Source organism: Belonocnema kinseyi, chromosome 5 (assembly GCF_010883055.1).
Source record: "Belonocnema kinseyi isolate 2016_QV_RU_SX_M_011 chromosome 5, B_treatae_v1, whole genome shotgun sequence".
Classification (NCBI taxonomy): domain Eukaryota; kingdom Metazoa; phylum Arthropoda; class Insecta; order Hymenoptera; family Cynipidae; genus Belonocnema; species Belonocnema kinseyi.
Window position 1 is genome coordinate 142,645,157 of NC_046661.1, and position 16,251 is coordinate 142,661,407.

The 16,251-nt window shown below is 28.8% G+C and overlaps 1 protein-coding gene across 1 annotated transcript; it reads right to left on the reverse strand.

Annotated features, from left to right (window-relative positions):
- Positions 1 to 393: 393 nt before the first annotated feature.
- On the reverse strand, positions 394 to 6,886 carry LOC117173480. Its single transcript, XM_033362083.1, has 4 exons — positions 6,799 to 6,886; positions 3,976 to 4,137; positions 2,546 to 2,737; positions 394 to 570 (listed from the first exon to the last, which is right to left on the reverse strand). The coding sequence occupies exons 1-4, from the start codon at positions 6,854 to 6,856 to the stop codon at positions 443 to 445; spliced, it is 540 nt and encodes a 179-aa protein (XP_033217974.1). The 5' UTR covers positions 6,857 to 6,886; the 3' UTR covers positions 394 to 442.
- Positions 6,887 to 16,251: the final 9,365 nt, after the last annotated feature.

Consider the following 16,251-nt stretch of genomic DNA (forward strand, 5'->3'; position numbering starts at 1 on the left):
ACAGATTGCATATTTACCGACAGAGTGTTTACCTCACTCTGTGCTTTGCCACAAACGGTCCTTTAATATTTATTAATTTACACTTATTTTTTAATATGGGTAAAAGAATATTGATCTCATTGATCTCAGTACTGAATTAATCAGTTGGTCAACTTGTTACATGGCCTTAGATAGATGCGGATGATAATTTTTGTAATGTGAAAATAGAAAGTCCTTTTTAGGAAAGTAAAAAATGCTGATAATGTGATTATCATAAAAGAATGCGTTTTTATGTTAAATCTTTTTATTTATCATATCAGTTTAACATTTTTTTTTGCTTTTTATATTCCTTGAAAGTTCGAATTCTACATTATAAATGACGCAGGCATTCAATCTTCATTATTTTGACCTTTTGGTAGAGGCCAAACCACCATCATTCTAGTTGGTATTATTAAATGACCCACTAGTCGATTAAGTTCCTTCTATTTAGCTGATTAAACTTGTACCATTCTATGCCATCATACTCTGCAATAACAGCTCCACTGTGGTACAACTTATCACCTTGTTCAATTATGGCTATCTTGGGTTGGTCTGGTCCCATAAGAAAAATATAGTTGTAAATTAATTTTTATTTTAAAAATTCCCTAGAAATTAAAGCTTGAATTTTTTTTTGAATCCCCACAATTTTTGATTAGTTCAAAAATATATTATACAGATTAAAAATTCAAGCAAGATCGGTTAATATTAAGATTATTATCTATTGGCATTTTAATCAGAGTAAGAATTACATTTGATAAATCAGTCTAGGAGTAGATTAAAAACAAACTCATTTACGTAATTTTTGAAAATTGGCAAAAAATTTCTCCTAAAAATTATGTTTTTGGTTATAAATTTTATTATTTGGTAGAAAATTTAACTATTTTCTTAAAAGGACATCCTTTTCGCTTGCGAATTCAACTGTTTTGTTAAAAATTCACCTTTTTGAGTTTAAAAATCAACTCTTCGTAGAAAATTAACCTTTTTTTTTTAATTTGTATCTTGTTGCTTATGAGAAAACTGAAATCTTTTTTGAATGAAAGCTATTTTTTCTGAAAATTTGTCTTTTTGATTCAAAAGTTCATCTCTTTTAGAAGAAATATTTGATCTTTTTTTTCAATGAAATGCAACTGTTTTGTTGAAAATTCAACTATTTCCTAAAATAATTCACTTAATGTTGAAAATTCGTATCTTTGTGGTGAAAAGTCAATTGAAATCTTTTTGGACGCAAATTCAGCTCTTTTTTCAATGAAAAATGTAACTGTTTGGTTTAAAAATTAAACTCGTTCTTTAAAGTTTGCTTTTTGGTTTTGAAATTTACCTGCTCTAGTAGAAATTACATCTTTCTTGGTAAAAACTGAACTCTTTTTTTTTTATATTAAAAAATTCATCTGTTTTAAGAGAAACTTCCTTTTTCTTGAATAAAAATGCAACTATTTGGTTGAAATTCAAACTGTTTTTTTTTAATTTACTTTTTGTTTAAAAATTATATTTTGGGGTTGAAAAATGAATTGAAAACTTTTCTGGATAAAATCTCAACTAAAAATAAAAAAATTGTCGTTTTTCAATAAAAATTCATCTATTTTAGTACAAATTTTATCTTTCATGAATAAAAATTTTATTATTTGATACAAAATTCAACAATTTTGTTAAAGTGATTTTAATAGCAAATTCAACTATTTTATTAAAAATTGATCTCTTCTATTTAAAAGTTTATCTGTTTTGGCGGGAATTTCGTTTTGTTAATGAAAATGTAACTTATTGTTTTAAAATTCTTCTTCTATGCTTTAGTATTTAACTATTTTGTTTAAAAAATTTGGTTGAATCACTCTGTTAAAAATTTTTGTTAAATATATAAAATACTTTTAGTCGAGAATTTATCTCTTTTGTTGTAACTTTTCTATGTTTATTAACCTTTTCTAGTTAAAGACTTCTTTTTTGTAAGAAAAAAATAATTTACTTCGTTTAAAATGTAATTCTTGTTGGATAAAAATGCCTCAATTTCTTTTTGTCTTTTTATGTTGAAAATTCAAGTATTTTATTAAAAAGCCGTCTTTGATAGCAACAAAATACAATTTTGTTAAAAATAAATGAATAATATTGAAAATTTTAAATTTGTAGCTTAAATACTGTTTTATTCCGCTTATAAAAACGTGTTTGTTAAACGTATTACAAGATCAACATGCCTTTTTTGTGTATTAATAATCAAGAAAAATAAAAAATTATTCAAGGAGAAATCTGGGAATTTTAAACATGAAGTACGGCCCCTTATAGAGAAATGAGTAAGACAGTTCAGGCACAATTGTTTAATACACCTAACTCCCGCTCTCAGTCACTGCGTTTTTGTCCTTCCTAAAGCTGTTGGCCCCTGCAGTTTCTGAGGGGAGCAGGGCGAGAGCTATTGCGACATGATATATTCCAATTGGAAACGAGGCCGGTGGCTCTCACTATTCGAAGAAAATTCCCAACACTGGACTGAAAGCGAGTGTTTGGTGTATAGTTTTAGATTGAAATTTAGTTTCTAAATTACCGTTTTTAACCGGATGGTCATAAATTGCTTCATTGACGACTTTTGCAACAGGATTGGGACCACGGTATATGAAATCACCATTACAATCAGCAAAATCAGTGAATTCGACTGGCTCTTGATCTGGACGTGTCCATTGTTCTTGACATGGCCTTCTATGGGAGCGTTCCCTTGATCGTAAACGTCGCAGTTGAGCTATAATAACATGAAAAAACATAGCCAGTATTTGATTAAATTTTTTTAAATTCACTATCCTAAAGCTATTAAATTTTACTAAATTGTGTGTCTACTTATCCTCATCTTAGAAATTGAATTTTGAATTTTCTTCCTGAACCACAACAATTTTCTATTACTTAAAGAAGAAGTCAGGTTCTAATAATTTGATCATGGTCGGTACAATTACTATGTACCTTCAGGAACATTATTTGAAGTAAACACTATTTTATAAAAAAAGACCAATGGGCATGTACGGAGCAAGGTGTGTTTTGTAAAAATTTAAGAAATTTAAAGGAGATTAAAATCAAATGTAAAATCCTATTTAACTTCCAATAATGAAGTTAATGAGAAGAATTCCTGAAATAAGACTAAGAATCCAACAACTAGATTTGGACAACCACCATAAAATATTCCTATTGCAATTTGAAAAAGTAAAATAAAAATTTTCCTGAAAAAATAAAAGAAAATATTCTTTTTTTGAACAAAAATAAAAAATAGGTAAGAACAAAAAGAAGGCGACCAACTAAATCCCCTTTCTTTTCTTCACCATTATTATCATTATCAAATCACAATAACACGATTTGTAAAAAATTATGAAGCCAAAAAAATCAAACAAGCAGGCACAGCAACGATAACATGATACTCTCTCCGTGACCCCCGAGAATCCACAAGAGAAAAAAACCGTACGTGATTATTTTTTACAAATATTTTTGTATTGTGATTTGATAACAATAAAAATAAAATAGGCGAAAGGAATAAAAAGAGAAGGAAGGGGGTTTAGTTGGTAGCCTTCTCAATTTTGTATTCTCATTCTTATTTTTGTCCCAAAAGAATTCTTTTCTTTTTAAACCATTTTTTTTATCTTTTTTAAAAATGCAGTAAATACATTTTATGGTGTTTTCTCAAATTTGCTAGCTTGATTTCGTTTTTTTTTGCTGGTATATCTAAAGGTCCCGCTCTTTTTTTTAGTTGGTAAACGGAGAATTACAGTGAAGCCCTTCAATAGCGTTCCCTTCTATAGACCTTCCGAGAATTGACGCCGCGCCACGGGTAGGTGTAACAGGAGCTGCGCAGCGTGCGCGGGGTCTGCGGCTGTCACTCAGGCGAGCACTCTGACGTCAACAAACAAAAGCGGAGCGGGCTACAATCAGTTAGTTCCCACCCACCGTCAGCCCCAAAATCGGAACTATAGAAGAGTTTCACTGTATTATTCGAACCTTGTCCTCCTGGGCGGTTTCGAAGGCTAGCAATGTCTGCTGGACTAGCCCTACGCTCAACCCCATTTATTTGATTAATTATTATGAGTTCCCTATGACGATCTCTTGGGTTGAAGCGATATTCCCATCGCTCATTAGGATCTGACGGTTTTGCACTTGATTCTGTAAGTAAAAATGCAGGGATTTTTTTATTAACGAATTTTGTCAACGAACCTGAAAGTTGTTTATCTAAAATAAATTCATCTTAAGTATAATCCTATTTAGTTAGTATTAAACAATTACATTTGTTAAATAAAATATCGTGTAGGAAATCATCGGAGAGAGACTTGTTAGAGGCCGTACTTAAATTACGCAATAGATTATAGGCCCTCTCTAAGACCCCCCTCCCCGTGTACAACACCGTAACAAAATAGTTCTACCCCCTCCCCCCAGATCGTCTTTTTAACTAAATACTTTAATTTTCGATAAAATAATTTAATTTTTACCATTATAGTTGAATTTTTATTCTAAAAAGATAAAAAAAACTGACGAATTTTTACACAAGAGAAATTACATTTTAAACCAAGAAAATTATTGTTTTGCCAAAAAAGGATTCCTTAACTAGAAAAGATCAATCTTAAAAAAATGAACCAAACATTTGCATTTTCCTTACAAAAAGAAAAAAATCCTACTGCGACAGATGAATTTTTAAATAAAAAAAAAAGCAATTTTAAATAAAATAGTGAAATTTTCTGTTAAAAAAGATTTGAGCTGACTTTTTACGATTAAAATATGAACTTAAAAAGAAGAAATATGTTTCTACGCAAAAAAATTTAATTTTTAATCCAAAACGACGAATCTTTTACCAAAGAGGATGAATTTAAAAAAATGGTTGAATTCTTAATAAAATATATAGTTGCATTTGTATTTCTTTTTTAAAATCAATTTTCTCTGAATACAGGCGAATTTTTATAAATTTTTTTACAAATAGTTGAATTTTCACACAAAAAAATGCCAGGTCACGTTTCAAGAAGAAAATGTGAATTTTTTAACAAAAAATAAGTCTCTACAAACAAAAATTGAACTTTCAATCCAAAAAGATGAATTTTTTCAACTAAAAAGGATGAATTTTTAGCAAAATAGTTCAATTCTCTAAAAAAATAAATGAATTTTTCTTTACGAAAGATGAAATTTGTACTAAAACAAACAAACTTTTAATAAAAAATGGCAATTTTGTTGTTGTTTTAAGTTTAACCTTCATCCCAAAAAGTTTTTTGTTTAGTTTTAACCCCAAAATATGAATTTTAAACAAAAAGTAAAGTTTCAACAAAGCAGTTTGAACTTTCGATAAAAAAATATTGCTTTTTGACCAAACAGTTTAATTTTCCAAGAAATATGTGATTTCTGCTTATGCAGGTAAATTTTAAAATCCAAAAGAAAAACTGTGAAAAATGAGTTCCATTTTTAAACCGAACAGTTGCATTTTCATTCAAGAAAGGTGAAGTTTCTTCTAAAACAGAGGAATTAAAAAAAATAACTATATTTTCAACCAAAGAAGATTCCACTTCATTTTCCAAAGCCAAGATAAGAATTGTGAACAATATTTTTTAACAGGATTGTTAAATTATCAACTACTTACATTTTTTTAAGAAAAATTAAAATTGTACTAAAACATGTGAATTTTGTAATCAAACAGACCAAATTTCAACGCATTTTTTCTACCAAAAAGGAGAAATTTTTAACCAAGTAGTTGAATTCTCTACCAAATAGCTAATTTTTATTAATTGAATAGTTGAATTTTTAAACCGAAGAGTTGCTATTTTATTCAAGCAAGATGAAATTTCTTTTAAAACAGAGGAATTTAAAAAAAATAGTTAAATCTTTGATGAAAAAAAATTCCAGTTCATTTTTCAACACCAAAATAAGAATTGTGAACCATTCTTTTTAACAAAATTGTTGAATTTTCAAGCAGTTACATTTTTTTAAGCAAAACGAAAATTGTACTGAAACATGTGAATTTTTTAATCAAAAAGACAAATTTTCAACTAAAAAGAGTTGAATTTTCAAGCAAAAAGATTTTAATTGACTTTTAAATTAAAAAGTGAATTTTCTTGGGAATAATTGAATTAAAAAAAAAACATTTACATTTTTATTTAAGGAAGATGCAATATTTCTTCTAAAAAGATTCTTAAATTTTCCACCAAATAATAAAATTTATAACTAAAAAGATTGCATTGACCCCTCCCCCTTGAGCTGTTACGTAATTTAAGTACGGTCTCTTATCAGTACTTGTCAATAAAGTCCCTCTTCGCCACCTTGTTACACAATATACTACCAGGTACAAGTATGGAAGGAAACATATGTGAAGTAAAATAGAAGGATTTAGTAAAAAATTTAGCAACATATTTTCTGAAAAATTTAATTTCCAGCTGCAATAAACGATTGTTATAAAATTTAACTCTTAATTCACATTTTTATTACAGCCTGGACTAAAATTAGGGCTGACATATGTTCCTAAAATTTCACTTAACATTTATACAGTCAAACCTGGATTCCGTATTCTTCCATTGCATTCTTCTCAGAATTGACGCCGCGTGTTGGGGAATGGTGAGAGGCGCTGCGGGAGGATGTGCAGTGCTCACTCAAGCGTCACAAATTAGAGAGAGAAACAAGAAAGAGGAAAACAGGAGACAAAATATTCCCTAGATTCTGGATTTAATATCGTACTTAGTCACAAAATTTACAGTAAATCCAGATTTGACTGTATTTTCTTTCGTGTCGCATAAATCTAAAAATTTGGCCTTGTTTTTAATATATGGTATTATAATCAAATATATCACTTACGAACAAAATTGAGAAGTATTACAAAAGTAAAAAGCAGAACACAAGTAAAAATTTGCATTTTGCTGTAGACAACCAATTTGCAACGTATTTCTCGCACTATAACTGATAAGATGTCAAATAGTCTTTACTTGTATGCACACTATCCTTTATCTTATCATTGACAAAAGAGATTACGAAAATTCGGACTATTGGATGGAGTTGAGAGAATAAAGCATTGCGAAATACTTACTTTCATGGTTGTAAAATAAAGAAGCTTGATTTACTTTACGTGAAAATAATAGAGTCTGGAATAGGCGAGATATAAATCGACACGTGGCGAAACGAAACATACCTATAATTCTTTTAAATGTATCACAAGATAAGAATATCGTTTCAATGGATAGTCCATTTGTTTAAAAATTTGTATTTTCGACAAAATACATTAATTGTCCACTGAAAAATATACATTGTATACAAAAAATGTAACATTTAAATTGTCGCTGAAAACAATTATCCTTAAACGAAGAGAAACTAACTTTCAAGAAAATAGCTAAAATTGCTAACAAAAAAATTAATTTACTATTTAAAAAAAGTCGAATTTTTTTTCAAAAATAAATCGATTTTCAACCTAATAATTTGTATTTTCAAATAAAACAAATAAATTTTCAACCAGCAATAGAATAGTTACATTTTCACGTTTTACATTCATTTTTAATATTTAAACAATTTACGAGCTATACGCCACCTGGTGACCAATTCCGAACTAGAAATCATAGGTACGATTTTAAAGATGCATTTTAACTTGCATAAAAGTGTTTTAACGATTTTTTTTAATTTATAGTATTTATTGGATACTAAAAATAAGCCTTTATCAGAAACAAAGGGTTTTAGATAGAATTTATATCTTATACAGTGCAAAAACACATTTTTTTAATGAAATATTTTTCTAAAAAAACAATTATTGTACTATTCATTGTAATTTTTAACAGATTATAAACTAAAATGAACTTATTGTCCATTAGAATTCGTATTTAAATTCCAGTCTACTATTCGTATTATTTGCATAATCTGGATAAAATTTATCGCTACAGACATTAATTAAACCTTTCTAGTTCCAGTTTTCGACACCAGGTGGCAAAATGGTAGACCACCATTCCCAATTGTTAAATCTTTAAACAAAAATCATAAATTTAAAAAAATTTCATTTGAAAAATTATTTTCGCTAAAGAAATTAATTTTTTAATAAAATAATGAAATATTTAACTGCACTAGTTAAATTGTAGGTTACAAAATTAACTTTTCACGACAACAAAAATTAATTTTCAACTGTAATACACCAATATTCAGTTAAAAAATGAATCTTTCACCACAAAAAGAAAAGCATTTTCAATTAAAATTATAGATAACCAAAAAGATTAATTTTCTGTTATAAAAGAACAAATTCAAAAAAATACATGATATTTTAACCAATAAAAAGCAATTTACAACCAAATTTGATTTTCGAAATTTTCATTGAAAAAATTATTTTAAACCAAAAAAATTGATTTTCACCTAAAATTTATCATAATAATTTAATTAAAAATCAAAAACAGGTGATTTTAATCAAATTGTTCCATTTTAGACCAATAATTTTATTATTTGGTTGACAGTTTTACTGACTGAAAAATCTTTTTGAATAATATTTCAATTATTTCGTTGACAAACCGCCTTTTTGGTTCGAAAATTTATCCTTTTAATTCTAAATTTCGTGTTTTTCAGCAAAAATGATACTGTTTGATTAAAAAAATATTTTTTCTTCATTTTTAATAAAAAATCTGATTTGGTTGACAAATCATCTCTTTTGGTAGAATTTTGATCTGTTTTGGTTAAAAGTCGAACTGTTTGGGTGAAAATTCGTTTGTTTTTTAAATGAATTAAATTTTTTTCAATTAATATAATTGTTTTTAATTTGTAATTAAAAAATTTTCGTTGAAATATCAACGATTATATTTTTTTATTAGAATTAATTTTTTTGGTAGAAAATTAGTCTTTTTTAATTTAAACTTCAACAATTTGTTAGAAAATTGAAGTATTAGGTTCACCAAAAAGGTCAATTCTGATACAAAAATATAATAGTTGATATTTCAACCAAAAATGAATTGTAGAAACATTATTTCTTCTGTCTTACGGTCACAGCAAAATTAAAACAAATTAGAGCTATCAATTCAACTCCATTTATTTTTATAACAAAAATTAAAACTTCGACGATGCTTAAAAATCGTTTAAACTAAGGTATTACTTTTAGAATATTTTTTACTCATAAACAATAACTTTTTCAAGACTATTTATATTTAGTTTTATTACGTATTAGCTTATTATAATTATTATTTAGATATTCTGAAAAATGCATCATTTCAACCAAAAGTATTTTAAGTGCAAATTGAAAACAATTGAATTAGTTATAAAAAACGAATTTTCAATAAAACTATTCAATAAAACAGATTTTAGAACCAAAAAGACGAATTTTTAACAAAATAATTCAAATATTAATAAAAAAGATTCTTCGGTCAAGAAAAAATGCCTATTTACTAATTTGTAATGCAAAATTAAATTTCAATTTTAATTTTTAATAAAAAAGGTCAATTTTTTCTAAATAATTCCATTTTTAACCAAACAGTATGACTTCTAAACATAATTGTTCAATTTTTAACAAAATATTAACATTTTCATGCGAATAAGATCAATTCTCCACTCAAATTAAATATCACAGCCAAAACGATTAATTGTCAACAGTCAGTTGAAGTTTCAACAAAATAAGTAAAGTTTGAACCAACTAATACAATTTTGAACTAAAAAGGATGAATTTTCTTTCAAAAATACAATAGTAGACTTTTTAACCGAAACTAATAATGAAGTTACATTCATAAATAGTTGAATTTTTAAATTGTTTTCTGTTAATTTTTTGCTTAGAAAATAAAGGCAATTTTCCACCTAATTTCCTAATCAAACTATATATATTTATTTAGGTTTGTATTAAAAAAGGATTCTAGAAATTGAAAATTTCGCAGATATAACAATTTAATAGGAGAAAATGATTGAGCAACATTATTAAATGATAAATAAATTTAATAAAATATGGCGAACGGGCAGCGTTTTTATGTTTCGAAACAGTAAGAAGATAATACTGCCAAACTTGTAAAATAAATTTTTTATTGCAACATATTTAATCTTTGTGTGCATTGTCATATTCTTATCACGAGAATAAAATGTTTTATTTCGTGCTAGAGACTGATAAAAAAAAATGGCGACAAAATCTGTTTTCTTAATTAGTCACCTGGGAAATAAGTATCCACTTGAGTACCTAAAATAAAATGTTTTAATTTCGAAGAGATTTTGCAATCTGAATCAAAATTGGTCAAATTTATCTAATTACTATTGACATTTTACAAATTCGATTAGCGAAAAGTGAGCGATTAAGATTAGTAGGAAACTACTAATTCAAGTAGTCGAGATATGTCTTCATTCTGTGGTTCAAAACTTAATGCGAGGGAAAGAAAAGACAAAAATATTTAGGACTGTATATAATAATTTTAAAAATTCATAAACATGAAAAACGTAAAAGTCGAAAATTTTAATTAGATGACGCCATGGTGTAACATTTTTAACATTATTGATACCATAAAAAGGCCATATTAAAAAACTATTAACGTGATTTAGTTTCTTTCCATTTTCAAAATATTGCATTCTGCTTTTCTGAACAAAGATAAGAAAAAAAAATATATTTTTTACTATTATTAAAATCATAATGGATCAGTGGGTTATTAATGAATTATTATTCACATTTATGATTCTCGTACGCTAGTTTACAAAAAAGTTGTGTTTTCGATTTTCAACTTTGTTTTCGATTGTATATTTTACTCATTTTTAATAGAAAATTTTTTATTATTTAACCCTTAACGGACACATTTAAATACACCTCCAGATACTTTTGTTCAAAAAATATCATGAGTGATGTTTAAACAATACAAAATGACAAAAACAATTATTTATATAGTCTCAGTGAGATTTTAACTATTCGAAAAAAATGCTTCCATAGTCGATTAACGAGAAGTAGGCTACAATATATTTATAAAAATAGAAAATTATAAAATCATTTAGTCGAGATATTTCCTAATTAATTGTGGAAAGCAACTATTTAGTGCATATAAATAAATGAATTTACATATGTACATGTATATAATATAAAAAAATTTTGTAATGGTAAACGTAAAAAATAGAAAAGTTTAATAAAATAACGCAATGTCGTAACGTTCTCAACTTTCTGCAAACAATAAGGTCATATTTAAAAATTTTTAACTGGACATCACCTGCATCTAATTAAAAAAATTAATTAATTAAGTATTCTAGGAATTCAAAGAATTTAACCAATTCAGAATATGCAACGATTTCAGAGAAGTCCAATAATTAAGAGAATTTCGAATATTCGAAGAATTCAGAGAATTTATAGAAATTAGCAAATTTGAAGAATTCAAAACATTCAGTGACGTCAGGAAAATAAAGAAATCTCGAGATTTTCTGAAATTCAGAGAATTCCAAATATTTAGAAATTTGCATTGATCTAAATAAAATAAAAAGTTCTAGTTTAGAAGAAAAAATGGTTAATTTGGTTGTTTTTGAAAGCTGTAAATTAAAAATTTTAAGAGCTGCAAATATGATTTTTCACCATATTTTTTATTAATTCAAATTCAAGAATTTTGAATTGTAAACGCTTTAAATCTTAACATGTTTTTAATTTCAAACATTTAATTAAGTAATTTTGAACATTCCAAGTTAAAAATAATTATTTAAATAAGCATTGTTTTCAGTGGCTTTAACTATAATACTATAAAATATGATTATATTTAAACAATAAAATCTGGAAAAATTAAACCAAAAAATTTTCGATATTATACCTTCTGCAAAAAAAAACATTTATTTGACTTATTATGCGTAACGGTTATGTAAAACTTCGAAACCTTTAAAAAGTCAAAAATGCGTAACAGAGAATTTTAATATAAAATTAGAAAGTTTCGAAAAAGACATAAAATTTCTTACGAGGTGATGCTGTGTTCGTTTATTTCACAAAAAATTTCAATTTTTAAAATAGATTCTCATCAAGATTCCCTATTTTTAACAATTTTAGGTTACATCATATGAGGTGCATTTCTAAATTCTTTCATAGAAATTAAGTTTTCAGCAAACATTTTATACTTTTTTATATTGGCCTTAAATAAAAATGACTGAATATGGTTAGTAAAAAAATGGTAAAGAGAGATATAAATTTGCTTTATGAGTCTTTATCAGGGTTTTTTGTAAAATCGATATCAGTTTTGTTTGGATTTTTATGTAAAGAAAACAGGATGATTCTTCCATTTTTTTCGCTTCTTTTGTTCCGAGTGAGAAAACCTTGATCTTAAATCATAGATTATTACAAATAAATCTATTTAGCCGACTTTATCACATTTGCATGCAATGAGCCAAAAAACTGTAAAGTACCTATTCATATAAAAGTACAAGTATATATTTGAAAATTCCTAATTCACGTACTGAATCAACAATTTGTTATTTCAGAAATCCTATTATATTTTAATCAATTTTTGATTCACCGACCCTAGAAACACCTAAAGAATACTCATTTTCATAGAAATCGAATCACTATAATTAAAATGCTGATTCCAGAAAATTCATAATGACCAAATACTTTTAATATTGGTAATTTTAGCACCAATAAATAGACCTTACAAAAAGACATATTATAAAATAAATTCTTTTGCAAGATTTCACAAATTTTTTCAAAGTATCATCAAAATCTTTTAATTGGTCCTGACCGTAAGTTCATCGGCATATTAGACACCAAATTTATTGATGAATTCAAATCTCACTATTTAACTTGATTATCATACGCTATGTCAATAAAAGTACACATAGTCATGAAAAAATTAGGACCATCTCATAATTGTCAGAGAACTGTTTACTTACAGAAATATCATACATACAGGGTTTGATTGAAAAGTAATGAGCCTTCCCGCGCGGAGCGTCTGCCAAGCGATCAACCGAATCGGCTTGTGGGGGAAAATGATTGGTGGACCTTCCCCTTCCACTAGAAACCGGTCTCAGTTCGCTGGCAACAGCGGTGCAGTCAACATCGTTCCTCGCGTGAAAGCTGTTTTAAAAGTGTGTTAGGATTTTGCAGTGGCGAAAATGTAGCGATCGTTGGAGTCAAAACCATGCTGATCATCTTTTTCGACTCTCGAGGCATCGTCTACAAGGAGTTTGTACCTCCAGGAAGCACTGTAAACGCGGCATTTTACAAAGAAGTGCTCCTTCGGCTGAAAAACCGAGTCGCCCGGGTTCGGCCCGACCTTGTCAAAAATTGGACCCTTCATCACGACAATGCGCCGGCGCACACCGCCTTCCTCTGCACCTCTGCATTGGCCAAGATGGGGGTTCCGGTACTTCCCCACCCTCCCTACAGCCCAGACCTGTCCCCTCCGGACTTCTTCTTGTTCCCGCGCCTGAAAAGAAAGCTGAAGGGGAGACGTTTCGACTCCATCAAGGCGATCCACAAAACTGTGACAGCCGAATTGAACGCTATTCCGGCGGATGAGTTTAGAAAATGTTTCCTGCAGTGGAAGGACCGCTACCAGCGGTGTATTGACGCTTAAGGGTCCTGTTTTGAAGAATATTAGTTGTATAAGCCAAAAGGTTTAATAAAACTGCTTAAAAAAAATAAGGCTAATTACTTTTCAATCGAACCCTGTAGATATATTTTCTCGGCTTCGTTTCTTTACTATCACGCGATTTTTCCATGTCTCAGTGTTACCCAATATTAAATCTAATGTTTGGTAAAGTTGTATTTAGTGTTCTCTTTTTTCTCGATATTTCAGATCAGACAAGTTCTAGATGGCCCATACATAAAAACTCACAGATATAAATGCAGCCTCTAATTACGCTGATTACAAATATGGCCACGAAAATATTCGTAATATCATTTACAACGTCAAATCCGAGTTTATGTTCTGTTGCTAATGAAGTTTTTTTCAGTTGCAATTGTCCGTTCTCATTTGGAATAAATGCATGGTATTTTATAGTGTCGGGAATTGTAATTGCTTCAGTGAATCTAGTTTCTAGATTTTTGCTCATCTCTATGTGATCTTCTTCCGAACTGAAAAGAATGACTGTTTCCTTCAAATGATCTTCAGCCCATTCGAATAACTCCATCGCAGTTAGGATTGGATCCTGTGCTGAGCGCTGCAAGCTAGCTTTTGCCGCAAGTCTTTTCAACTTTCCACCAATCCCGTCACCTGGATCTTTACTATTTTTTTTTATTTAAAAGATTTATGCAGGCATATTTATTTTTCAAATGCTGCGCATATCCGCCTGTCACATTATACATTTGGTTAAAAAAGCTGAATTCCTTCTTGAGGTACTCGTAGATGAGCTTTTGAAATGTGTACACAGCTACAGAGTCATGACTTAAACAATCTAGGATGATTGCCATGCTAAAATGCTTTAGTTAGTTTCCATCTTTGTAATAAATAACTACTTGAAATATAGTTGCTTAATTATTATTCCAATGAAAAGATTGTGCAGCATTTTGAATAATAAAAGCATAATTTTCAGCAAAGTCAAGCAAAATGAAGTACTCTCCTTCTTTTAGTATCACTTTAAGGTGCTTCAAAAGCAAACCTTGTTGTTTCACATAAAATACGTAGGGTTTCACGTTTTAAAGTTTAGTGCAGAGTGCTTCTACAAAAGCATCAGCGTCTGCTATTTCAGTCTTCAAAGTTCTTCTATCAGTTTGCTGCCAAACTTGAAATGTCAATATGTCGAAACTATTTACGTCAAATAGATCAGTCAGGTACATTTTTTAATTTTCATGCAGGAATGTGTCTCTGGTCCTAAATAATGAGAATTGCGAAAAGTTTTTTAAAATTACTATTTTGGAGCAATGCCGACCGTGCTGTAAACCACTGGAAGCACTTTTCACAGTTGTTATTGGGCTAGTTATGAGGTTTATATTTATCAAAGTGGGGCGAAACAACAAAAATCGTAAAACAGGTTGCATGATTACCGACAGAGAAAGCTAGAAGTCAAACTTCTGCTGTAAAGACTAAATGCGTCGGTAGAGAATTATTATTATCATAAATAAACTTTTTTTTCCCTAACTCTTTGCATGGCTAGAAACGATCCTTTAATATTTATTAACATTTCCCGAAAAGAATTTCCGCGTTATTTAAACTTTTATTTTTCAATATTGGTGAAAAAATATTGATCTTAGGGCTGACTTGATGTCAGCAATTCAAAATGGGTACTATAAAGGATTCTTGTAATTAAAAATTACTAGTTTTTAGAAAATGCACAGTCTTTTATGAATTATTCTTGTATGAATTATTTGTTTTAATTACAAGATTTTGTTAGTACTATTTTTGAATTACGCGCCAACTTCGTTAGTACCTTCTGGCAATAAGTTGACGATTCTTGCTACTAATGTTGAGCGGTATGAACTAGATTTGTTACAAGTATGCAAGTGAAAAAACTAGCATATTATCCACCAATCTATCTGTTAGATAAATGGCATAAGCCAATTTATTATTTAATTAAATCATTATTTTATTACTATTAAATAAAGTGTTGTACCCATTGGATTTGTATGCCAATCGTGAAATCGTTATTTCATCATATAAATTTTATCAAAATCGAAGTGGCATTCGCTAATAGTTGTTCAAAAATTCTTTCTTTTTTGAGATTTACTTTGGCTTATGCCAATAATTTAAACACTTTCAAAATATATGCCATTCTTTTTCTGGGCATATTTATACAATATACTACACATGGTCCAATAGCATACACTAACTCATCATTTGGCAATATTTAAAAGAATAATGCAATTTCGGAAGAGTTGAACTAACACACTAACATGCCGCAATTGTATCCCAAATACTGCAAATAAATTCATGAAATATTTCAACAAATGAAAAATTAAAATAGGTGTTATCGAAACACAAGCAATCATTTTACGAAACGTAGACCGATTGTACATGACATAATTGAAATACAGGGGAAATTGTTCAATTGTTCGGATAATCTACTCTGTCTAGGTGGTACTCTGGACAAAAACATACCTTCTTGAAACATGTTGTGTTTTTAAAAGCTATTGGAAATCTAGTAACCCTATGCAGTACCCTCCCACTTATCGCAAAAGCCTTGGACTGGGATTCGCATGAGGCGAGTTCCCCCACCACTTCAGAAATGGTTTTCCCCTTGCGTTTTTTGAGACAATTTTGAGAACTCGGGACTAGATAGACATGTACGTGTTTCCACATAAAACAATTTGGGTTGAATTTGTATTTGTCTAGATGAGATAGCAATTAATAAATTAAAAATAACTTGGCAGCCGCCTATAAAAGACGTCCGCAGAAGAGGGCTGGAGGGAAGTACCAAAATCGGACGAGA

Bases quoted from the DNA above. Each gene is read 5' to 3' on its own strand.
- LOC117173480 (XM_033362083.1), bottom strand. From the start codon at position 6,856: ATGCAAATTTTTACTTGTGTTCTGCTTTTTACTTTTGTAATACTTCTC. The intron at 4,138-6,798 runs GTAAGTGATATA...TTTTACTTACAG, and splicing joins AATACTTCTCAATTTTGTTC to AATCAAGTGCAAAACCGTCA. The intron at 571-2,545 runs GTAATTTAGAAA...TTATGGGACCAG, and splicing joins TGACCATCCGGTTAAAAACG to ACCAACCCAAGATAGCCATA.